The sequence below is a fragment of the Sus scrofa genome, chromosome 16, assembly GCF_000003025.6.
Source record: "Sus scrofa isolate TJ Tabasco breed Duroc chromosome 16, Sscrofa11.1, whole genome shotgun sequence".
Classification (NCBI taxonomy): domain Eukaryota; kingdom Metazoa; phylum Chordata; class Mammalia; order Artiodactyla; family Suidae; genus Sus; species Sus scrofa.
In genome coordinates, this window is record NC_010458.4 from 34,550,992 (window position 1) to 34,576,476 (window position 25,485).

Consider the following 25,485-nt stretch of genomic DNA (forward strand, 5'->3'; position numbering starts at 1 on the left):
ATGGTAGGCATCCTGTTTATCTTCATCCTGAGTTCCCCTCAGGGTGCACCATCAGTGGTGGTGACTATAGCAGTTGATGGCTACAGCATCCTGTGTTTCCTGATATGGCAGGCCTATAGCACCTCCTCTTGCTCATAAATATCTTAATAGTGACTTAAAGTAATAAAACACAAGAGGCATCCCCATAAGAGAGTATTTAGGATACTGCCTGTACAAGGTATGGAAAATTTACTTCCCCAAATAGTAAAAGACCTTTGTTCTACAGGCTGATGTAATGATGGTTAAGATGGCAGAAAGTCCCCTGAGAGTTGTTGGCACAGTCAGACAAAAGATTGTTCAGAATCCCAGTCTATTCATTTGGCTGCCAAGTGTGTATACTTTTAGTATGGCAGAGACCAAGTTCTCAAAACACACACACCTCTGAAGAAGATTGAGTAGAACATTTACATCTTAAAGACAGAGAAAGATAAATACAAGTTACCCCTAAAAGGGTATTTGTTTCTTTAAGGTCAGAATTCTGAAAAGATATTTCTCTAACTTAACTACATATGCAATAAGAGAACTCCATCTTAGTTATTTTCCTGATGAGACTTCTTTTAATTTCCAACTAAATAAGTACTTAAAAGTTTTGTATGTATATAAACCTGGTAATTTGTCATTCCTGTTTTGTTTTGAAAGTTTGGTTCCCCGTTCTGAAGTCAGTTTGTTGAGATAGAAAAATAACTAGTGACAGTCTTACCTTTTTTTTTTTTTTTTTTTTAAATCTTTTCTAGAGCTGCACCTGCCGCATATGGAGGTTCCCAGGCTAGGGGTCAAATCGGAACTGCAGCTGCCGGCCTACACCACAACTCACAGCAACACAGGATCCTTAATCCACTGAGTGAGGCCAGGGATTGAACCAGCAACCTCATGGTTCCTAGTCAGATTCGTTTCCACAGTGCCACGATGGGAGCTCCACTGTGACAATCTTGTGGTGGGCTTTGTGCTATTTGTGAGCTTAAATCCTCTAGGTTTTACCCTAGAATTGTTTCAACTCTATTATGTGTCTCAGTTTCTCCCTTTGGGATCCTAAGATCACCATGGGTGCTTCAGTCATGGAGTGGCCAGCTCTTAATGTGTGTCTCCTGCAGAGCAAGTTTTTAATTAAAAAAAGTCGATTTCCCTCTAGGACTGGCAGCACATTATGAGGACTTGCCTCCACTGCTTCCACAACTTTCTTGGTTGCCTGAGAAAGCCATTACTAGCTGGGAGGAAATGTTCCTTCTTCAGAGTTGAAAGCTCTCATGATATACCTTCACTTTTATTACAACAAACTCTGTTAAAGTAGTCAATTCAAGGAAAAATGAGAGGTCAGTCTTACACTTTATTACCTAGTCCAACCTTACTCAGAGTCTTTCAGCTGAGCAAAGTCTTCCGATTGACTTTAAACTGAGGTTAACCTAAACACCTCTTCTTGAAACTAAATTTCAGATAACTTACTCCTCCAAAGAGGAGTTTATTACCACTGTAATAAACCCTACCATAAAACTTAGGCTCATCATGTTTTTCTCCATCCACGATCCCCTCAGCAATGCACCATTGGGGGTGGCTGCCAAGGCTGATGGCTGCAACATTCTTTGTTTAATGGCAAATGGCATGGCATTTTTTTGAACACAAAGGGATAATAAATACATACCAAAGAAGCAAACACTTTGAAGCATTTTAAGGAGATAAAAATAGATTGTCGGGAGTTCCCGTTGTGGCACAGTAGAAACAAATCACCTAGTATCCATGAGGATGCAGATTTGATCCATGGCCTTGCTCACTGGGTTGTGGATCCAGCATTGCCATGAGGTATGGTGTAGATCACAGACGTGACTCTGATCCAGAGTTGCTGTGGCTATGGTGTAGGCCAGCAGCTGTAGCTCCGATTTGACCCCTAACCTGAGAAACCTCCATATGTCACATGTGCGGCCCTAAAAAGCAAAAAAAAAAAAAAAAAAGTATTGTCACTATGTATTTACTGTTGTTTGTTTCTTTACGTACTGCAACCTTCAGATTATCAAATTATATTTTAATCTGGCAATTTTCACTTACAGTAAGAAATTAGTCACATCTTAAAAGGAATGAAGTTAGGGAGAAGAAAGTTAAATTATATGATTAAGAAGTTAGAAATTAGGACATAGAAGCAAAAATTTATGCTAAGACTGTCATTTGAAAGCCAAATAGAACATTTAATAAATTTCTCTTAAGTGAACAATGATATTGTTGACCCATCTTTACTAGACTACAGAACTAGAAGTTGATCAAGAAAAGTTTTTTAATCTTAAGAAATATATTTAACAGCAAGTTTTCATATAATGTTACAAAAAGAAGGCTTTTGAATGTGTTTCCTTAGTAACGCTTGAGAATATCTCTGTAATGTTTTTAAGTGGTATTTCTGCAAAGACAGATAATTATGTATAAAATGCTGAAGTTCTTAGAGTCACTTCCATGATTCTTATATCTTATAGAAGGAGAATATTAAGTTTACAAATGTACAGAATTGAAATTAAACCCAATAACAGTTCTAGATTATCTAGAAACATTAAAGATTCTTCATAAATCTTAGGTTAGTTTTGTACAAATACTTGTATGTCCTGTAACACTTTATAGTTAATTTATTCATCAGAATGTGGAATGCATCTTACTCAGAGGGTTTTCCCCCCATCTGGAAAACTAAATATAATAGTCACTGATTCTCCTTACAGTCCTTGGCCCCTTGAAAGAGTTGACTGTTGTTTGTTACGATTTATTTACCTCATTTTATTTATTTTTCTTTTTGTGGCTGCATTTGCAGCATATGGAAGTTTTCTGGGCCAGAGGTCAAATCAGAGCTGCAGCTGTGGCCTTCACCACAGCCATGGCAACACTGGATCCAAGCCACATCTGTGACCTACACCACAGCTTATGGCAGTACCAGATCCTCAACATACAAAGCCAGGCCAGGGATCAAACCTGAATGCCCAAAGACACTATCAGGTCTTCAACCTGCTAAGACACAATGGAACTCCTACTTACCTGATTTTAAAACTCATTTTAAGGAGTTCTCGTGGCTCATTGGGTTAAGAACCCAGCTTATGAGGATGTGGGTTAGATACCTGGCCTCACTCAGTGAGTTGAGTATCCCATGTTGCTGTGACTATGGTATACACTGGCAGCTGCAGCTCTGATTTGACTCCTAGCCTAGAAACTTACATGTGCCACAGGTGCAGCCCTTAAAAGAAAATAAATAATTAATTAATTCATTTTATGTTGATTAAGATACACATACAGTCTTTGCAGATCCAGATCTGATTGAAAATACTACCCAGCTTTGCTTTTTATCTATACCAATCTGGAGTGATTTATTCTGTTTTGGTTTTGCTTCACCCATGGCGTGTGGAAGTTCCAGGCCAGGGATCAAACCTGTGCCACAATTGTGTCCCAAGCCACAGCAGTGACAACACCAGATCCTTAATGTGCTGAGTCATCAGGGAACTCCTAGAATGTTTTAAAACCTTTTTAAAAATTTTTTTTGAAAAAATATATACTGAGAAAAAACTAATTTTTCTTTTGAATTGGGAAATGAAGGTTATGTTTTCTTTGTGGAAGTTTATACTCAGTGGTTTAAGATAATTATGATTGTATTTTTGGTTTGTTATGGAAATATATTTTACTATCCTTAGGCAATTGATAGTCTATTATAGGAATAGATTGTAGGTATGGATTTATGGTCATTTCTTGACAGTTTTCATTTTTGCACAGGAACTGTGCAGGTGTTGTGGGAGAAGACCAAGTAGTCACTTCTTACCATGCCTCCCTCTCAATCAAATAATTTCTCCCTTTATCTAATTTTATAGAAGAGATTATTCAAATGTTGAATTAAAACATAAAGTGGGGAGTTCCCGTCGTGGCACAGTGGTTAACGAATCCAACTAGGAACCATGAGGTTGTGGGTTTGGTCCCTGCCCTTGCTCAGTGGGTTAACGATCCGGCGTTGCCGTGAGCTGTGGTGTAGGTTGCAGACGCAGCTTGGATCCTGCGTTGCTGTGGCTCTGGTGTAGGCCAATGGCTACAGCTCCGATTCAACCCCTAGCCTGGGAACCTCCATATGCCACGGGAGCGGCCCATGAAATAGCAAAAAAAAAAAAAAAAAAGACAAAACATAAATTGGAATTCTTTACTTTATTACTGTTTGAAAAATGTTGCTCTCAAACATAAATTATCATAGTGTAGATGTGATTAGTGTTAGGTCTTTGAGAATCATATTTTTATTAGAGAATATAAAAGACTAAAAGACTTTTTTTTTTTTTTTTTTGGTCTTTTGTCTTTTTAGGGCCACACCTGCAGCATATGGAGGTTCCCAGGCTAGGGGTCTAATCAGAGCTGTAGCTTCCAGTCTACACCACAGCTCACGGCAGTGCCGGATCCTTGACCCAACAAGCAAGGCCAGGGATCGAACCCACAATGTCATGGTTTCTAGTCGGATTCGTTTCTGCTGCGCCATGACAGGAACTCCTAAAAGACAGTTAACAAAATATAAAGCCACATGGTAGAGGTGCCAGTATACTAAGCAACAAAATAATCTATTCTCAGTATGTTTTTCATCTTGTTTAATTAAGGAGATTTGAATTTACTTATTCATTTTCTGTTACAGATAATTTCTTTTGGTTTCTTTTTCTAATTCTGGCATAACATGCAGTAAAATTATAAACTAATCATTAGAAACTTAAAGTGACATATCACAGTTAACAATGATCATACCATTTAAATTCCTAAGTGTCAGGTAGTTTCTGTGTTTTCTCATCAAGTGGAGCCTGTTGAAAGAGGAAGAGAGACAAGCCTTCATTTCATGAAATAAACATTTATTGTGCCATATTTGCCAGTCATAAATGCTGAGAACGTTGTTCTGTACACATGGAACTTAAAATTTGTGAGATGGTTTTTAAGAATTAATAAACTTCTTTAAAATTTTTTTTCCTAGCCTAATTCTGGTGAACTGGATCCTTTATATGTAGTAGAAGTACTTCTGCGCTGTAGCAAAGAGAGCTTGAAAAATTCAGCTACTGAGGCTGCAAAACCAGCTAAACCTGATGAGAAAGGAGAGATGCAGGTTTGTGCTTTTTTATTTTCAGATTTCAGATATTTTGTGAATTATTTATAATCACTAGATTTCTTGAATGTGATTATAGTGAACATACTGTCATGATTTCTAAATTACAAGTTTTTCAAGATATTTTAAGGTATGTTAAAGGATCTAAAACCAGTAGGATGGTTAATCTCCTTTTATCAAATTATGTCAAGGTAATTAATGATGAAGTGAAAGATAAAGAGAATTTAATAATTTAAATTTTCACATGAAGCTGGAATATACCTGAGCTATGATGTCATTATTTTTATAACTATCTCATTCTGCAGTTTTACTCCATCTATACTGTTTATTACATCCCTGTGAAAACACTGCTTGAAAATAATGAGTGTTTTGATAGTAAAAAAGTCCTCAGTTTCCTTAAAATCATTTAATTTATGTGTGTTTTTAATTAAATGCAAAACATTCAGTTGCCACGAGATACCCATATTACCTTGAATCCTATTTTATTTTGAATAATTGTAGATAAACCTTATTGTAGAGATTCCATGTATCTGTTTAAAGATTGATGTCATACTGTAATTTGGTCATCTTTAAACATTATTTTGAGTGTGTGTCATATTGGCTAGGTCTTTTAGGAAATGTCATTGTAATGTTACTTGTTATAATAGGCTTTGGTTTGTGGAAAGTACAGTCTGCCACTGCATCATTAGAGGGTGCTGCTTTGGATCAGTTAAATGAATATGACATTTAGAGTTGGCAGTATTTTAAAAGACTGTTCATTATTAAACATTTTAAAATAATGATTTAAAAGTCTATTTGTAATTCTGAATACCAGTTAATCTTTGGTCTTTATTCCTCACTTTTCTAATTTATTCTCCTCTAGAATCCTACTAATATTAAAACTTACATGATTTATTTTCCCCTAACATTTTATCAACTGCTCAACTAAAATTAGGCTAAAATTCCAACAATTTGTCATATATTTGTTGTAACCAAAGGGATCTTTGAAGTTATTACAACTTGGAATGGCAAATATGTGGCATACATCTCAACATTCTCCTTCTCTTACAGCAAACATTGATAGTATGTCATGGTCCCATTTCTTACTCAAAACTTGGACTCTTTCCAAGAAAATGATCTAATGACTAATTTTTTGGAGTTATTAGCATTTTAGATGAAACTTGCTTGCTATCTGCTGAAATTTTATTAAGCATGACCAACTGTGCCTCTTTTACCTAAAGATGCTGAGAAGCTTTGCAGTCCTTAGTAAAACGATTTGGTTCGGTTCAATAGATAATCTGTACCAAAAGGTCTTTACTGAACCTTAACAAGCTGAGTATCTTTCCTCTACTAAATAACTGAATAACATTTTTTTTTTTTTTTTTTTTTTTTTGCTATTTCTTGGGCCTCTCCCGCGGCATATGGAGGTTCCCAGGCTAGGGGTCGAATCGGAGCTGTAGTCTCCGGCCTATGCCAGAACCACAGCAACGCGGGATCCGAGCTGCGTCTGCAACCTACACAGCAGCTCACGGCCACGCCGGATCGTTAACCCATTGAGCAAGGGCAGGGACCAAACCCACAACCTCATGGTTCCTAGTTGGATTCGTTAACCACTGTGCCACGACAGGAACTCCCCCTGAATTAACATTTTTTTATTCACTTTATTTCAGCATCTGCTGCTAAGGATATAAGGATATTAAAGTGAGGATGTGTAAGCATGATTATAGGTGTAGTCTCTAAGGGATTTAGCGCTATGGAGGGAAGCATTTTGTGCTCAAAGAGGTGAACTCCAAAGGAGTGTGTGTGCATGCATGCATATGTGTGTATATGTTAGCCTGTAAAAGAAGTATGAGATTTAGACAAACTTGTAGGAATATTAGAACTTTTTTCAGACAAGAAAAAAACAACTGAGTAAGCAACATGTGCTTAGTAGAATCCTTCTTTAAAAATAACTCCAGAGGGGCTGGGATTAAGATGGGGAATAGAAGGACTGGAGCTCAGCTTCTCTCCTGAAAACAATAAAATTTACAACTACATGCTGAGCAATCTTCACCCACTACATGCCGGGCAATCTTCACCCAAATGGACCAGAAACCTTAAAAAAGATATCCTGGAGTTCCCGTCGTGGCGCAGTGGTTAACGAATCCAACTAGGAACCATGAGGTTGCAGGTTCAATCCCTGCCCTTGCTCAGTGGGTTGACGATCCGGCGTTGCCGTGAGCTGTGGTGTAGGTTGCAGACGCGGCTCGGATCCCGCGTTGCTGTGGCTCTGGCGTAGGCCGATGGCTACAGCTCCGATTCAACCCCTAGCCTGGGAACCTCCATATGCCGCGGGAGCGGCCCAAGAAATAGCAACAACAACAACAAAAAAGACAAAAGAAAAAAAAAAAAAAAAAAAGATATCCTACTCCAGAAGACAAAGAGGAGGCCATATCAGGAGTTAGGAGGGGTAATTACACGATATAAGCAACCCCATACCTCCTGGGTGGGAAACCCCACAGACTGGAAAGTAACTGGTTCACAGAAACTCACCTACAGGAGTGAGAGTTCTGAGCCCCACATCAAAATCCCGTGTGTGGGGATCTGGCACTGGGAGGAAGAGCCCCCAGAGCACCTGGCATTGAAGGCCAGTGGGGCTTTTGCGCAGGAGTTCCACAGGAGTGGGGGAAACGGAGACCCCATTCTTAAAAGGCACACACAGACTTTCACGTGCACTGGGTCCCAGGGCAGAGTGAGATCTCCATAGGAATCTGGGTCAAACCTAACTGCAGTTCTTGGAGGACATCCTGGGAAAACAGGGGTGAATGTGGCTTGTTGTGGGGGAAGGAAACTGGAAGCAAAGCTCCTTGGAGTATTCCTCAGCATGCCTTTCTCTGGACGTGGCCATTTTGGGAAAATCTGGCCCCACCCATCAGTGCTGAGAAGCCCCAGGGCAAACAACAATCCAGGTGGGATCATAGCCCTGCCCCTCAGTAAAAAGGCTACCTAAAGACCCCTCAGGCACACAGCTGCCTCTAATCCCATCCAGAGACAAAGCCCCACCCACCAGAGGGATAGGAATCAGCTCCACTTATCAGTGGGCAGGCATCAGCCCCTCCCATCAGGAAGCCTACAGTAAGCCCCTGAACCAACTTTAGCCATAAGGGAGGCAGGCACCATAAGTAAGAGAGGCTACAACTCTATTATCTGTAAAAAGGTCACCACACCAAAAACCTATAAAAATGAAAAGACAAAGAACTATAACTCAGATGAGGAAGAAAGAAAAACTCCCAGAAAATCAGCGAAGTGATCAGGAGATTCTCATCCTCCAGGAAAAAGTCTTTAGACTGTTGATGCTGAAGATGATGCAAGACATTGGAAATAAACTGGAGGCAAAGATGGATAACTTACAGGAAACACTGAGCAAAGAGATACAAGATATAAAACTTAAACAAGAAGAGATGCAAAATACAATAACTGAAATAAATTCACTAGAAGCAGCTAACAGCAGAATACAGGAGGCAGAAGAATGAGTAAGTGAGGTGGAACACAGATTAGTGGAAATTACGGATATGGAACAGAAAAGAGAAAAAAGATTGAAAAGAAATGAAGAGAGTCTCAGAGAACTCTGGGACAACGTGACACGCACCAACATCCGTATTACAAGGGTGCCAGAGGGAGAAGAGAGAGAGAGGGGACAGAAAAAATATTCCAAGAGATAATAGCCAAAAACTTCCCTATCATGGGAAAGGAACCATTCACTCACTCACTCAGGAAGCACAACAAGTACCATATAAAATAAGGTACACACCGAGACACATATTAATCAAACTGACCAAAATTAAAGATAAAGAGAAAATCTTGAAAGCAGCTAGGGAAAAGAAACAAATAACATACAGGGAACCCTGATGAGGTTATTGGCAGATTTTCCAGCAGAAACTCTGCAGGCCAGAAGGGAGTGGCATGATATACTTAACATAATGAAAGGAAAAAACCTCCAACCAAGATTACTTTACCCAGCAAGGCTCTCATTCAGACTTGAAGGAGAAATCAAAAGGTTCACAGATAAGCAAAAGCTAAGAGAATTCAGCACCACTGAACCAGCCTTACAACAAATACTGAAGGAACTCCTCTGGGCAGAAAAGAGAAGGCCGCAACAGGAAACAAAACTGCCACAAATGACAAGGCTCACCAGTAAAGGTATATATACAGTAAAGATACGAAATCATCCACTCACAGTTATGCCACCAAAATCAGAAATCATAAGGAGGGTACAAATGCAGGACACTAGAGATACATTTGCAATTTAGAGACAACAACTTAAAACAATCTCATATATATATATATATATATATATATATATATACTCATATCAAAACTTCAGAATAACTGCAAACCAAAAATCTACAGTTGATACACAAACAAATAAAAATTAACTCAAATACAACACTAAAGATAGTCATCAAACCAGAAGAGGAGAGAACAAGTGAAGAAGAGAAGAAAAAAGCAACAAAAACAAATCCAAAGCAATTAATAAAATGGCAATAAGAACATACATATCAAAAATAACTCCAGAGGAGTTCCCATTGTGGCTCAGTGGGCTAAAAACCCCACGTAGTGTCCGTAAGGATGCAGGTTCGATTCCTGGCCTTGCTCAGTGGATTAAGGATCCAGCATTGCTGCAAGCTGCAGCGTAGGTTGCACATGCAGCTAGAATCTGGTGTTGCCATGGCTGTGGCATAGGCTGATGCTGCAGCTCTGATTCAGCCCAGAACTTCCTTATGCCAGAGGGGCAGCCATAAAAAGAAAAAAGAGAAAGAAAAACCAAGGAGAAAGTAATTGCATGTGATGCAGCCGATAAGGCCTTACTCCAAAATATGCAAACATTAGACCTCAACAACAATAAAACAACCCAATTGAAAGATGGGCAGAAGACCTAAATAGACATTTCCTTAAAGAAGATGTACAGATGGTCAGTAGGCACATGAAAAAATATTCAGCATCACTAATTATTAGAGAAATGCAGATCAAAACTACAGTGAGGTACCAACTCATACCAGTCAGAATGGCCATCATTAATAAGTCTATAGGTGTTCCCGTCATGGCGCAGCGGTAACGAATCCAACTAGGAACCCTGAGGTTGCAGGTTCGATATCTGGCCTTGCTTATTGGGTTCAGGATCCATTGTTGCCAAGAGCTGTGGTGTAGGTCGCAGATGCGGCTTGGATCCTGTGTTGCGTGGTATAGGCCGGCAGCTGTGGCTCCAATTAGACCCCCTCGCCTGGGAACCTCCATGTGCCATGGCTGTGGGCCTAAAAGCTCCCCCTCCAAAAAAAGGAAATAAGTGTACAAATAACAAATGCTAGAGAGGGTGTGGAGAAAAGGAAACCCTCCTACACTGTTGGTGAGAATGTAAATTGGTACAACCACTGTGGAAAACAATATGGAGGTTCCTCAGAAAACTACATACAGAACTACCCTATGATCCAACAATCCCACTCCTGGGCATGTATCCAGACAAAACTACACTTCAAAAAGATATATGCACCCATATGTTCATAGCAGCACTATTCACAATAGCTGAGACATGGAAACAGCCTAAATGTCCATCTGCAGATGGCTGGATTAAAAACATGTGGTACATATACACAATGGAATACTGCTCAGCCATTAAAAAAAAAGTAAATGCCATTTGTAGCAATATGGATGCAACTATTGATTCTCATACTAAGTCAGAAAGAGACAAATACCATATGAAATCACTTATATGTGGAATCCAAAATATAGCACAAATGAACCTATCTGCAAAATAGAAGCAAACCCACAGACATAGAAAACAGACTTGGGGGTTGCCAAGGAGGAGAGGGGAGGGAGTGGCATGGACTGGGAGTTTGGCGTTAGTAGATGCAAACTATTACATTTAGAATGGATAGGCAATAAGGTCCTACTCTGTAGCACAGGGAACTATATCCAGTCTCTTGGGATAGAATATGATGGAAAATAATATGAGAAAAAGTGACCCATATATGACTGGGTCACTTTGCTGTACATCAGAAATTGGTACAACATTGTAAATCATCTATAATTAAAAAAATTTTTTAATAAAAATAGCTCCAAGTTCTGTTCTATAAGGTTAAATGGCAAAGTTATGGAATAAAACAGGGAAGAGAACTATGCTTTAAGAAATGGAGTATGTGTACAATATTACTTTTGCACATTAATATTTTACGTTTGAATCTTAGACATAGAGAAATAGTGCCATAGCAATTTATAAGGAAATCTCACCTCAACTACAGTGATTGCATAGCACTACTTAGGGTGGGTTTGAACCACATTTCCTTTATATGAGATATGAGGAGGAAGTGGGATGTCTATAGTTTTCTTTCCCTCCTCTAACTTTAAGTGTGTGTAATGCCAAATTTAGCTCTTGATCAGCCTTTGTACAAGACTACTTTCTAAAGTGACTTTTTTTTAAACCTTTGAAATCTTTTTTTTTTTTTTTTATCTTTTTGCCATTTCTTGGGCTGCTCCCGCGGCATATGGAGGTTCCCAGGCTAGGGGTCGAATCGGAGCTGTAGCTGCCAGCCTACGCCAGAGCCACAGCAACGCAGGATCCGAGCCGCATCTGTGACCTACACCACAGCTCAAGGTAACGCCGGATCGTAACCCACTGAGCAAGGGCAGGGATCGAACCCGCAACCTCATGGTTCTGAAATAAATCTTAAGCTTATTTTTCCAGAAAGACAAGATGGCTTAGAAGATAGCCAGCTTTGGATAACAGTTGATTAGTTGAGGTTAGCACTTGTCCACAGTGTATTCTAAAAATTACTTGTAATTAATTTTGTCACATGCTTTCCCAACTTTAAGGTTTGTTTTTCTAGTCAAAGAACTCTCTAGAATCATTCATCATTAGATTAAAACATCTAAAAAAAGACAATAAAAGATTACACATCACAACTATACACTTATAATTATATAGCAACTACTTGAGAGTCAAAATACCCTTTAATAATTGTGATGAAATGAGATTTAATACTTTTTTCACTTCAGAAGTTCATGTCAAAAGTGTACTCTTATACATTGAAATTAGATTTTTTTGGATAAACTTTGTCCATATTTAAAATAGTTTATTTAAACTCCATTAAGTGCAATATCTGGGCTCCTGCAGGGACAGATTCTGCTGACTGCTTTTTTTCCCTGTATATGGACCATGTTTTTTTGTCTCTTTACGTATCTTATAACTTTTTTTTCTTTGAAAACTACACTTTTTAAATGATGTAGTGTGGCATCTCTGGAAATTAAACCCAAGTTTATATTGCCATTTGTTATAATTGTTTGATTACTTGTTTTATAGACTTTTCTGAGTTAAATCTGTTAATTCTCTATTTTTTTGTTATGCATGATCACAGTGCAAAAAACTTATGCATCTCTCCCTCTGGATATTGGCTGCCTGGTACAATCATTGATAGTTTTTCATGTCCTGAGTCTTCTGTTTCTAGCCAGCCTGTGTTATCTAGAATTTGCTTAGATTACAAATTGGTGGTTTAAAAGCCAATTCAGTCCACATTATATCTCTTTTATAAATGAATTTGATAGTTTGAGGATTTAAACTGAGAGTAAAGGGTTATAATCATGTGAAAATAAAATAACTCATGAGTTTATATACTCAGAATAGATATACGGAAGGAATAGTGATGTTAGAAAAGTCACTGTTAGACAACTACCACAAGTAATAATTGACTCAGGCAAGAATAATCCATGGATGCTGAAACTAATGAGTTGAAAGTGTAATGAAAAATGGGATATTTACAAAGTCTCTGAGGAGTTTCCCTACAAATTCCTTATTAATTGTAAAAAGAAAAATAACTTTACAAAAGTAGAAAACGCTAGCAGACACTGTTCTAATCAAGTAATTAAAGGTACTATCAACAATAATGTTGACCAATGGGTTGAGACAACAACAACAAAAAAAATCACTTGTGCCAAAAATACGTAACCTGAATCTTTGATGATTTTTCATGATTATACAAACCTAAACTGAATGTCTTTCTACGGAATGACTAGCCTATAGTATTCAAAAATGGCGATATCTTGAGAGACAAAAGACAACTGAGAAACTGTCCCATATTAAAGGAGAATAAGAAGTATTATAGTTAAATATAATTCATGATCCTATTTTGGCTCCATAGAGTGGCAGGGAAGAAGGGAGTGTGAAAGAAGGGAATGTGTGAAAGACATTATTGGGGAAGTAGATGAAATTCTAATATGGACTATAGGTTAGATAATATCAGTGTATCAACACTAAATTTCCTGCTTTTAATAATTGTACTGTGAGTGTATGGCTCTGTGTATGTATATGTACATGGAAAAATATAGAGAGAATAGTAAAGTAAATGGGAAAAATTAAATAATTGATGAATCTGAATAAAGGTACATGGGAGCTGTTTGTCCTATTATTGCAATTTTTCTGTAAATTTGAAATTATAGGGAAGTGTTAATACCATAAAAGAACAAAAAAATGTGGAGCATATTCTAGATTAAAGAAGACTGAAGAGACCTGAGAACTAAATGCAATTAATGATCCTTGGTTGCGGTCTGGATCCAAAAGTAGCAGTAGCAGCAGTAGTGGTAGTTGTAGTAATCTGTGAAGGACATTATTGCATCAGTTGGGGAAATTTTAATGTGGACTATATATTAGATGGTGTATTATTGTTAAAATTTATGATCTATAATATTGCAGCTATGCAGGAGAATGTGATTGTTCTTCTTTTTTCTTTTTTTCTTTTTTTTGGTCTTTTTAAGGCCCTACCCACGGCATATAGAAGTTCCCAAACTAAGGGGTCAAATCAGAGCTGCTGCTGGCCTACACCACAGCCACAGCAACTCAGGATCCAAGCTGCATCTGCAACCTGCAACACAGCTTACTGCACCTCCTTAACCCACTGAGTAAGGCCAGGGATGAAACTCTCATCCTCATGGATACTAGTCAGTTACATTACTGCTGAGCCAGAAGGGAACTCCAGAATGTGATTGTTCTTAAAAGATACATGCTGAAGTGTTTGCTGACAAGGTGAAATGATAAGTTATCTACAAGTTAATTTCAAATGGTTAAAAGAGGAGGAGGGAAAAGGAAGTAGGAAGAAATAAAAAACACCCTCAAAAACTTATCTAGAGAGAGAAAAAGCACATATGGCACAAGTTATTCATGGTTGGAAAAATCTAGTTGAGAAAATACAATGGAAATTTATTAATTTTTTTCAATTTATAACAATAAGTATTTTTACAAGGTGTTTAGGCACTACTTTAAAGTGCCTTTTAAATGCATATATTAACATGCATTGTCATTTAATTCTCATAAGGGTTAATGAGATAAATGTAATTTTATCCTTATTTTTCTCCCCTTGGATCAGCATTTCTTTCTTTTTTCTTAGTCGAAGTATAGTTGATTTACAATATTGTGTTTCAGCTGTACAACAGAGCGATTCAGTTGTATGTATTTTTTCAGATTATTTTCTACTATAGGTTATTACAGATACTGAATATAGTTCCCTGTTTTGTACAGTAAATCCTTGTTGCTTATCCATTTTGTGTATAGTAGTATGTATCTGTTAATCCCATACTCCTGATTTATCCCTGCCCCTCCTTTCCCCTTTGATAACCCTAAGTTTGTTTTCTACGTCTGTGAATATCTTCCTGCCTTTTTTGGTGGGGGGTGTGCATGTACCTGCGGCATATGGACGATCCCAGGCTAGGGGTCCAGTCAGAGCTGCATCTGCTGGCCTATACCACAGCCATAGCAATGCCAGATCCAAGCCACATCTGTGGCCTACACAGATGCCGGATCCTTAACCCATTGAGTGAGGCCAGGGATCAAACCTGCATCCTCATGGATATTAGTCAGGTTCATTACCACTGAACAACAGCAGGAACTCCCTGCTTTGTATATACATTCATTTATGTTATTTTTTAGATTCTGCATGTAAGTGATATGATATAATATCTGTCTTTGTCTGATTTACCTCACTTAGTATATTCTCTAAGTCCATCCATGTTTCTACAGATAGTAATATTTCATTCTTTTTGATGGCTGGGTATTATTCCATTGTACGTATGTGCTACACTCTTATTAAACCGTCATCTGTTGGACACTTGGGTTATTTCCATGTCTTGGCTATCTTAAATAGTGCTACTGTAAACATTAGGGTGCATATATTTTTTGAATTAGAGTTTTCATCTTTTTCAGCTATGTACCAGGGGTGGTATTGCTAGATCATATCATAGCTCTATTTTTAGTTTCTAAAGGAACCTCCATGCCATCTTCCATAGTGACTGCACCAGTTTGTATTCTCATCAACAGTATAACAGGGTTATTTGTAGACTTTTTGATGATAGCCATTCTGACCAGTGTGAGGTGATGATATCTTATTGTGGTTTTGATTTGAATTTCTCTAATCAGCAGTGTTATGTGCCTGTTGGCCATCTGTATGTCTTCTTTGGAGAAATATCTATTTAGGTCTTCTGCCCATTTTTTAATTGGATGGTTTGGTTTTTTGATATTAAGTTGTGTGGGCTATTTATATATTTTGAATATTAACCCCTTGTCGATCGCATTATTTGCAAATATTTTCTCTCATTCTATAGGTTGTCTTTTTGTTTTGTTGGTGGTTTCCTTTGCAGAAACTAAAGTTTGATTAGATCCCATTGTTAGCTTTGTTTTTATTTCTTTTGGGAGACTGATCTAAGAAAATATTGCTACATGGGAGTTCCTATCATGGTGCAGTGCTTAACAAATCCGACTAGGAACCATGAGGTTGCGGATTTGATCTCTGGCCTTGCTCAGTGGGTTAAGGATCCAGTGTTGCCATGAGCTGTGGTGTAGGTTGCAGCTACAGTTCCGACTTGACCCTAGCCTGGGAACCTCCATATGTTGCAGAAGCAGCCCAAGAAATGGCAAAAAGACCAAAAAAAGAAAAAAAAGAAGAAAAGAAAATATTGCTACAATTTATGTCAGAGAATAAATTGCCCTTGTTCTTTTCTAGGAGCCTTATGGTTTTATGTCTTATATTTATGTCTTTAAAACGTTTTGAGTTTGTTTTTGTAGATGGTGTGAAGGAGTGTTCTAATTTCATTGATTTACATGCAACTGTCCAGCTTTCCCAACAACTCTTGCTAAAGAGACTGTTTTTCTCTATTGTATATTCTTGCCTCCTCTGTTGTAGATCATTTATATCTGGGCTTGTTATTCTGTTCCATTGTTTATCCTCATTTTTAAAATGGGAAAACTAAAGCTGTAAAAGGTTAATAAGTAAGTTGCTCAAAGTCACACAACTAATGGAAGACTGAATTCAAACCCAGGCAGTCTTGACTCTAGAATCCACATTCCATCATTGTATCATTTTGCTCAGTAAAGCACAGTGAATATATTTGTTATCAGTAAGTGAATGACAGTAGTTCTAGTGGTGATCACTGTGAAAGGTAACCATGGGAGACCAATATGCTGACAGATGTGAATCTGTGAAAATGTTATCCTTGCCTCAGTTTATAGAGGCCCTCTGAATTTAAAGGGAATGAATTTAAAGAAAGCATATTTGATAGTGAGGGAAAAGAAAGATATTCTTGTCAGGAGAAAGCATGGAGGAAAGTTTAAAGATAGGTGTTCTTCAAGGTTAGTGTAATGGAGTATATTGTTTTCTCTGCTTGAAATGCCTCTTTTCTTCTCTGTGTTCTGGCTCATCCAGGGATTACATGAATCTTACTTGGCCATCTGAACCTCAGTAGGAGTCTTGAAACCTATGTGGTGATGTAGTACTTTTAGGTATTCAAAAAGTACCAAATACTGGGGATGCAAAAGTAAATAAAGTATAGATTTTGTGTTGAGGGACTCATTTTTACGTACCATTTATTTGCCTGTTACTTCAGAGTTTGAATTTGTTTTACTTTTTAAATATAATTTCTACTAAGCTTTTCACTAAACTTCCACAGTGATTACTGTGTACTTAATATACCTGTCCCATATTGTAAATGCAGTTTCCTTTTAAGTATTCAAGCTAAATTTAATTGCAGAATTTGGAAATGATGTGATTTTAATTGTAATAAATATATGTAACTTTTGTTGATAGGTTGTTCCAGTATTGGTGCATCTCCTGTCTGCTATCAGCAGTGTTAGGCTTTACATTCCTAAAGACCTTCGACCCCTGGACAATAGACAGAGTGTTTTAAAATCAATACAGGTATACATGTTAATTTTACCAATTAAATATAAATTTTATGTAAATAAAAACAGGGTTTATAACAAGGCACCTGAAATGCTTTTAAATATATTGCTTTCTTTCAGAAAAACTATAAACACTACCAACTGTAGCAGCTATTTTTAACAAAAATATTGGCAGCAGATCTGTATATAGTCAGGCCTCTCTGTGGATCTACCAACAAAGTCAGTCTAAAAGAGGGGCTCACAAAGGAACAAGTGGCCACTATTGTATGTTAAAAAATGAGTGAAAATAACTATAGACTATTAAAAGTTTTATGTATAAAATCATATACCAAGACTTTTATTCACAGTATCTTTTATACATGGATGAAATACTTTTTAAAATAGGAAAAATTAAGACTTTATAGAAACTTTTATTTTCCAGTTGGAAAATAAAAAAGAACTTTGTTATTTAGTCAATAAATATTTGAATTTACTATATAGCAAAGGCTATATATATATATATATATATATATATATATATATGAATCTCAGAAAACAGGATGCTTTCAGTATAGACTAGGAATTTTTAAGCTGTGGTCCATAGTGGGCTTTCTGAAGTGAATAATTCTCTGGACAGTTTTACAGAATTTCTTTGTCAGTAACCTCCTTTTTTTTTTTTTCCTTTGATTTCTAACTGGCCAAATCCTATATTACCTTAATGCTTATCCAAGACCCTGAAAATCTTCCAGTGGGATACCAGCCAATAGTGACCTGTCTCTTCTCTGAACTCATATTTTCATTATAAATCATGTTTAAAAAAGAGAAAAAATTAGGTATCTGGACCCTTTATCTTTCTTCTCTGTAGTGCCCTCTCTAGAAATCAGCCCCAAGGAAGTAATCAGAAAATTGAAGATAGTTTGCTCTTGAGATGTTCAATACAGGATTATTTATAATGCCAAGAAGTTACAACAACCTAAAAATACAATGATGAGTTTTATCAGTAAGTTATACCACATCCAGAACTATTCATCTTTAAATATTAGAATCATTTGAAAATTATAATACATTTCTATGTGCATAGAAAAAACATAAAAAGAGATATTGATATAGTTTAGTCTTAACTAATTTTGTCTGTGAGATAAAAAAATAAATTTTAAATATTTTGTTTCAGGAAGTTCAGAAACGCTTTCCTGATGGTGTTCCCTTATTAGATCCTATTGATGACATGGGCATACAAGATCAAGGACTGAAAAAAGTCATCCAGAAAGTAGAGGCTTTTGAGCATCGAATGTATTCTCATCCACTTCACAATGATCCAAATTTGGAAACTGTGTATACGCTTTGTGAAAAAAAAGCACAGGTATGGCTAAAACTTATTTTTTATCATAGAAGTCTATGTATTTCACTAAGTGAATTAGTATATATTTTTCACTTGCTTTTCCTGTTGGTTTGATCAGCTAAATAGCAAAATGTCTATCTATCTTTAAAGTGAACTATCAACTCTTTAGAGGAAAGAAAAAGTTAATCACTTTGAGATGTCATCCCCATAGCATAACATTTTAAAGCATCCACTTCAGTGGTTTTTAATATATTCACAGATATCTGCAGGTATTACCATTATCCAGCACATTTTCATCACTCCAATCATTGCACATTTCCCTACCTTCCAACCCCTGGCAGTCTACTTTCTGCCTCTATGGATTTGTCCCTTCTGGAGATTTCATATAAATTAAGTCATACAGTATCTGGCTTGTATGTCTCCGTTTTTCACTAAACATATTGTCTTCATGGTTCATCCATATTGTAGCAGGAACTTGTACTTTATTCCTGTTTATGGCTGGAAAATAATCCATTGTATGTATATATCACATTGTACTTAACATTCATCAGTTGGTGAACATTTGGAGTTTTACCTATTCTGTTTTTGGTGGGAGACTAATAAAGATAGATGACTCTACCTCATCTATGAATATTTACATTCTTAAATATCCTTTTCTCAGGACAAATAACAATTTGTATGCCTTTCCAAAGGATTTTTCATCAACTATGCAGATAAGGAAAACTTCAATCGAAAATTATAATTCGCTACTGGTAAATGTGTCAGAATTACTGAGGGGAGAGATATATATATATATATATATGTATTTTTATATATTCCTTCTACAGCAAAACTTTCCTAAGTGCAAGGCATTTTATTGTTTTTATTTTATTTTATTTTATTTTATTGGTTTGTTTTTTGTGTTTTAGGGTTACACCACAGCATATGGAGGGTCCCAGGCTATAGGGGTCCCATTGGAGCTGTAACTACGGGCCTATGTCACAGTCACAGGAACTTGGGATCCAAGCCACATCTACGACCTACACCACACTCACGGCAATGCCAGATACTTAATCCACTGAGTGAGGCCAGGGATTGAACCTGCGTCCTCATGGATGCTAGTCAGATTCGTTTCCTCTAAGCCACGACAGGAACTCCAAGGCATTTTAAAAGTTTGCAACATCAAACTGTGTAATGATTCTTTAGATTCCAAGATTTTCAATAATAAATCATTAAATCAAAGCAAAAATAATTTGGAGTTTTTCTGCTTTTTGACTATTATGAATAATACTGCTATAAACATTTTGAGTACAAATTTTTGTATGGACATGTTCATTTCTCTTAGGTGGAATTGGGTAGAATTGTGGGTCATAAAGTAAACTCTATGTTTAACTTTTTGGAGGGGGACGGGGGTGTGCTTGTGCCATGTGGATATTCTTGGGCCAGGGATTGAATGTGCACCACAGCAATCACCCGAGCTGCTTCAGTGACAGTGCTGGATCCTTAGCCCACTATGCCACACGGTAACTCCTATGTTTAATTTTTTGAGAAACTGCCAAAGTGTTTTCCAAAGTGGCTATACCACTTTACATTCTCACTAGCAATTTATTAGGGTTTCAGTTTCTCCACATACTCACCAACATTTGTTATTGTCAGTTTTGGAGGGGGGTGGTGTTTGTTTTTTGAGGAGGAATTATTTTATTTTTTTCTTTCTTTTTTTCTTTGGCTGTGCCCACAGCATGTGGAAGTTCCCAGGCCAGGGATTGAACCCCCACCGTAGCAGTGACCTGAGCCACTGCAGTGATAGCACCAGCTCCTTAACCCTGCTGCACCACAAGAGGACTCCACTGGCTGTATTTTTAAGTATAGCTATCCCAGGATATGAAGTACACAATTTTAGGGTAACTAACTATATTCTCTAACCAGTAAAAGCATTCTTAAAGCCATTCTGAATAATGGATTTAGAAAAAGCTTTTTGAAGTGAATACATTTCTTTCCACTATCCACTTGTCTTCATCTAGAATCTTTTGTGCATATAAATGTCACTTGCTCCTTGAAGCTTATAGCTCCTTGCTATTAACATTTTTCAAATTTTATCATATGCCACTTTTATCACGTTTGTCTTCCTGTCCCACAAACTAGATTTTAAGGTCATTATTTTCAGGTGTTTCTCTTTAGTTTATTTGTGTTCTCCCATATCTCCCATAACGATCTATTTTTATAAAGTAGATGCTTAGTATTTATTAAATAAACAATATGAATAGAAACTCGGCTTAATAGAATAATTTGTTCAGTCATAGTTGTACAGCACTGTCTCTTTCTAGCCTTTTGTGAACTATCATGATGTGGCCTTGTGCCACATTGGGCACAGCAAGTGTGTTCTCAGGGAACATGTAGGACACGATGCCGTGCTTTGGCCCACCATGAAGATTTCTTCTCAAGATGAGGAAACTGAAACACAGAAAGCTTTAGACTCTTGTGATCCTGGCCTGCTCATCTCTCACGAGGCCCATTGCATCAGCTCCCTCCCTTCTCCCAGTTATCCCCTATGTGGCCACTAGAGCGTCATCCTTAACAATTCCATAACACAAGAATGGAGAGACTTGAGTTTGGTTGAGTGGTGACAGGAAACCAACCATGGAGAAGGTGGTTTGAAGCCACAGAGGGAGGCTGAGTTACTCAAATATAGGAAAAGGCCCTCATGTCTGGTTGAAAGACTGGCTAAATAAACTGAAGATTGCAATACATGGAAAAAATACTTATGTAGAAGCATTAAATTTAAGAAACAGGACCTAAAATCAATGTGGACTATGATTACAGTTTAGGCAAAGTAAAAACATACACTGGAAAAGACTGAAAGGAAAACCTTAAGAAGGTGTATTTGGACAGTGAAACTATAGTAGGTCTGTGCCTCCCTACCCCCGTTGTCTGTAATGTGCTTATATTGCTTTTTTTTTCTTTTCTTTTTTTTTTTTTTAAGGGCTGCACCTACGGCATATGAAAGTTCCTAGGCTAGGGGTCTAATTAGAGGTGCAGCTGCCACAAAGTCTGCAGTCACAGCAATGCCGGATCTGAACTGTGTCTGTGACCTACACTGCAGTTCATGGCAACGCTGGATCCTTAACCTGCTAAGCAGGGCCAGGGACTGAGCCTGTGTTCTCAGGGACACAAGTCTGGTTCATTATTCCTGAGCCACAATGGGAACTTCTTATATTGCATGTTTTTATGAAAGAAAACTACAAAGAGTTAAGAAGTTAGGGGAAAAAAACAAGTCTTCTTATGACCTCCTAGTGACTGCAAGATGAATTTGATATCCCTTATCCCTGCGTAGGAAGTCTTCAAAATCTGACCCCTCAGCTGTCAGCATTTTAATTGCTCACACCTTCTGACCCAGGTTTCCCACCCTCTAGGACTGAAACTGCAAAGTGAGGCAGTACAAGGATGTTCTTGTAGTATTGTTTGAAAAGCAAATGGTGATAAACAACCTCATTGTTCTTCAGTAGAGAATTAGATATGTGTGAGTTATGCGCATCCACTCAATGGGTGTCAGTATGGCCATTAATAAGAAAGAGGTAAATTTATATATGCTTTTTTGGGGAAAGGTCCTAATATACTGAATGGAAAAGGAGGATGATCTCACTTCAGTGAGAAAAGCCCCTATATCTATGTACTCGTGGATATCTACGTTCTTTTAAAGTATATAGAAATAGATCTAGAACAGCATCATCCAATAGAAATTAATACAAGCCACTTATATGATTTTAAATTCTTCAGTAGCCACATTATTAAAAAATTGAAAAGAAACAGGTGAAATTAATTTTCATGAGATTTTTATGTAACTCAATACTTCCAAAATACATTTCAACATGTAATCAATATAAAAATTATTGAGATAAAAATCTTAACTAGTAGGCTCCCTTCCACCAACCTAGTAAGCTTTGTATGCCTCTGGATTCTTTTTTTTTTTTTTTTTTTGTCTTTTTGTCTTTGTTGTTGTTGTTGTTGTTATTGTTGCTATTTCTTGGGCCGCTTCCGCGGCATATGGAGGTTCCCAGGCTAGGGGTTGAATCGGAGCTGTAGCCACCGGCTTACGCCAGAGCCACAGCAACGCGGAATCCGAGCCGCGTCTGCAACCTACACCACAGCTCACGGCAACGCCGGATCGTTAACCCACTGAGCAAGGGCAGGGATCGAACCCGCAACCTCATGGTTCCTAGTCAGATTCGTTAACCACTGCGCCACGACGGGAACTCCTGGATTCTTAATACAGTCTTTTGTGCTAATAAATGGGCATTTTCAATGATACTTTAGAAGACAATTATTTTTCTGATAAATCATGCTAGGTAGCATAGTGTATTTGAACATAGAAAACATTGCTCTTGTCCTCCTAGCATTGTGACAACGTATCTGTTCATAGCAGTGTAAATAATTGGTAAGAGTTTAGTTTCTAGAGTCTGATAGCTTGAGTTTGAATCCCATCTTTTATTACTTGCTAGCTCTAGCTCTGTGTTCCTGACCAGTCTGCTTGGTGATCTCTCTCTGCCTTGGTTTTCTCATCTGTAAAATATACGTTTAATATTAGTTACCTAACTCATATTGCTGTAAGAATTGAGTGAAATGATGTAAAGTACTGCAAGAAAGAGGATACATAGTTAGCTATTGATAAATATCAGTTCCTGACCACCATCATTACCTTTAAAATTTATTCTACTCAGTTGAATAAATCATCTGCAAAATTCCAGAGTTTCTGAATTTCAGCTTCTCAGTCCCTAAACTTTTCTTTCATTGCTTTTCTGAACTTCAGGCCTCACTTCAGGATCCCATCTTTGTTTTCTTGCTTTTGTACTGGTCATCCTGTGTCTCAGTGGAAAAGTATGTAGTATTTACTGGTGAATGGAATTTCAAAACTCATCCGCTCTAAAGAATGACCTCAAAATAATGTTTTCCTTTTAAGCTTTCATCTATGTCTATAAAGACCTGTTCTCTTTGCTAAATCTATTTCCAGCTTAGGCAGATTGGTAATACAATTTGAGGGCAAAGAGAAGGAACACTTTTCAGGGCATATAAGGGAAATATAAGTAGCTAAGAAATAAGATTAGTAGACTGTCATCTTTCTTTTATTATTTTCTGAGTTACCTCCTAATTTCCTAAGGATGAAAACCTGGAGCTGATGTGTCTGCTACTTTAGTACCATGAGTATCAAATGCAAATGGAGGGCCTGTCTTAATTCACACTGACTTTTTCTGCCTCCTGCAGGTTACCTCATTTAGTTTATGGCTATCCAGCTCACTTCTCTCCTTCTAAACCTTCTTCTTTACCCCTCCTCATTTAAGTAAGAACAGTGATCTGTTCTCCAACTTTTAAGCTTTTAACAATTTCTCAATCTCCTTACTCTGCTTCAAATTTTTCAAATGGATATTTTATATTTCTCATATATTTAACATTTTTGCTAGTATTTAATAACCTCAGATATATCATTCCTCTTATGTAATATCCTGGGGTAGTATCTAAGAAACTCCTATGCTCCCCTTCCCCCTTCCCAAATACCATATTTTTTGTTTCATGACTAAATGTTGTTTTATTTTGTTTACTTTGTTATTGAACTCCCTTTATACTTTTATATACCTTAGATTGCAATAGATATTAAATCTGCAAAGCGAGAACTGAAGAAGGCAAGAACTGTTTTACAAATGGATGAACTCAAATGTCGCAAACGTGTTTTAAGGAGGTTGGGATTTGCTACTTCTTCTGATGTCATAGAGATGAAAGGACGAGTGGCTTGTGAAATAAGCAGGTAAAACTTGGTTATTCTAGAAAACTGATTTTAAAATGGGATACTGTTTTTTAAATGAGAGCTTTTAGTCTTTTGGAAAAAGAGTTATCTTTAGAGTGTGTACAATACCTCCCATATTAAAATACAGGTGTTGACCATGAAGTTGAGAAATTAGAAAGGGAGAATAAAATTCTCTTTAATCCCAATAATTAACACAAACTATTAGCATTTTCATGTATTTCCTTTTTCTTTATTTTAATGCATTGTGGCATTCTTAAATAATTGTAATCTTACTCCTCTTATGGGCACGGTATCCAGAAGCATTCACAATGAATGGTCCAGCGATTGGCATACCATCGTAGGCCATCCTACAACACAGCATCTAATAAAACCAGGCTGTCCCAAAACCCTGGTAATCAAATTGTTTACCTTTATACCAAGAAAGTTGGGAAAGCACCAAAATATGCATGTGGCGTGTGCCCAGGCCAGCTTCGAGGAGTTTGTGCTGTGAGACCTGAAGTTCTTTTGAGATTGTCTAAAATGAAAAAACACGTTAGCTGGGCCTATGGTGGTTCCATGTGTGCTAAAAATGTGTCCGGGACAGAATCAAGCACACCTTCCTTATCGAGGAGCAGGAAATCATTGTGAAAGTGTTGAAAGCACAAGCACAGAGTCAGAAAGCTAAATAAAAAAAAAATGAAGTTTTTTTGGAGTTCTCGTCGTGGCTCAGTGGTTAACGAATCCGACTAGGAACCATGAGGTTGCGGGTTCGATCCCTGGCCTCACTCAGTGGGTTAAGGATCCAGCGTTGCCGTGAGCTGTGGTGTAGGTTGCAGACGCGGCTCGGATCCTGTGTTGCTGTGGCACTGGCGTAGGCCGGCAGCTACAGCTCTGTTTAGACCCCTAGCCTGGGAACCTCCATATGCCATGGGAGCAGCCCAAGAAAATGGCAGAAAGACAAGAAAAATGAAGCTTTTTTGAGTAGTAAAAAAATCAAAAAGCCAAAAAAATTGTAATCTTAGTTTATACATGATTTTGTATACTTTCTTTTTTTTTTTTTTTTTTTTTTACAATTTTGAGCATTTTCCCATTTTGAAACTCAGTCTAATAATCATTACCCTTTTTAATGT

General features: G+C 37.4%; 1 protein-coding gene and 1 pseudogene across 1 annotated transcript in view; both read left to right on the forward strand.

Moving 5' to 3' along the window:
* Positions 1-25,485, forward strand: part of SKIV2L2 (Ski2 like RNA helicase 2) — a 127,282-nt gene that overhangs the window by 72,765 nt on the left and 29,032 nt on the right. The window contains exons 19-22 of the mRNA XM_003133964.6: positions 4,985-5,113; positions 17,191-17,301; positions 18,436-18,624; positions 24,213-24,376. Of these exons, the coding sequence (XP_003134012.3) occupies positions 4,985-5,113; positions 17,191-17,301; positions 18,436-18,624; positions 24,213-24,376 (593 nt within the window). The remainder of the gene's footprint in view (positions 1-4,984; positions 5,114-17,190; positions 17,302-18,435; positions 18,625-24,212; positions 24,377-25,485) is intronic.
* On the forward strand, positions 24,383-25,151 carry LOC100515804 (annotated as a pseudogene).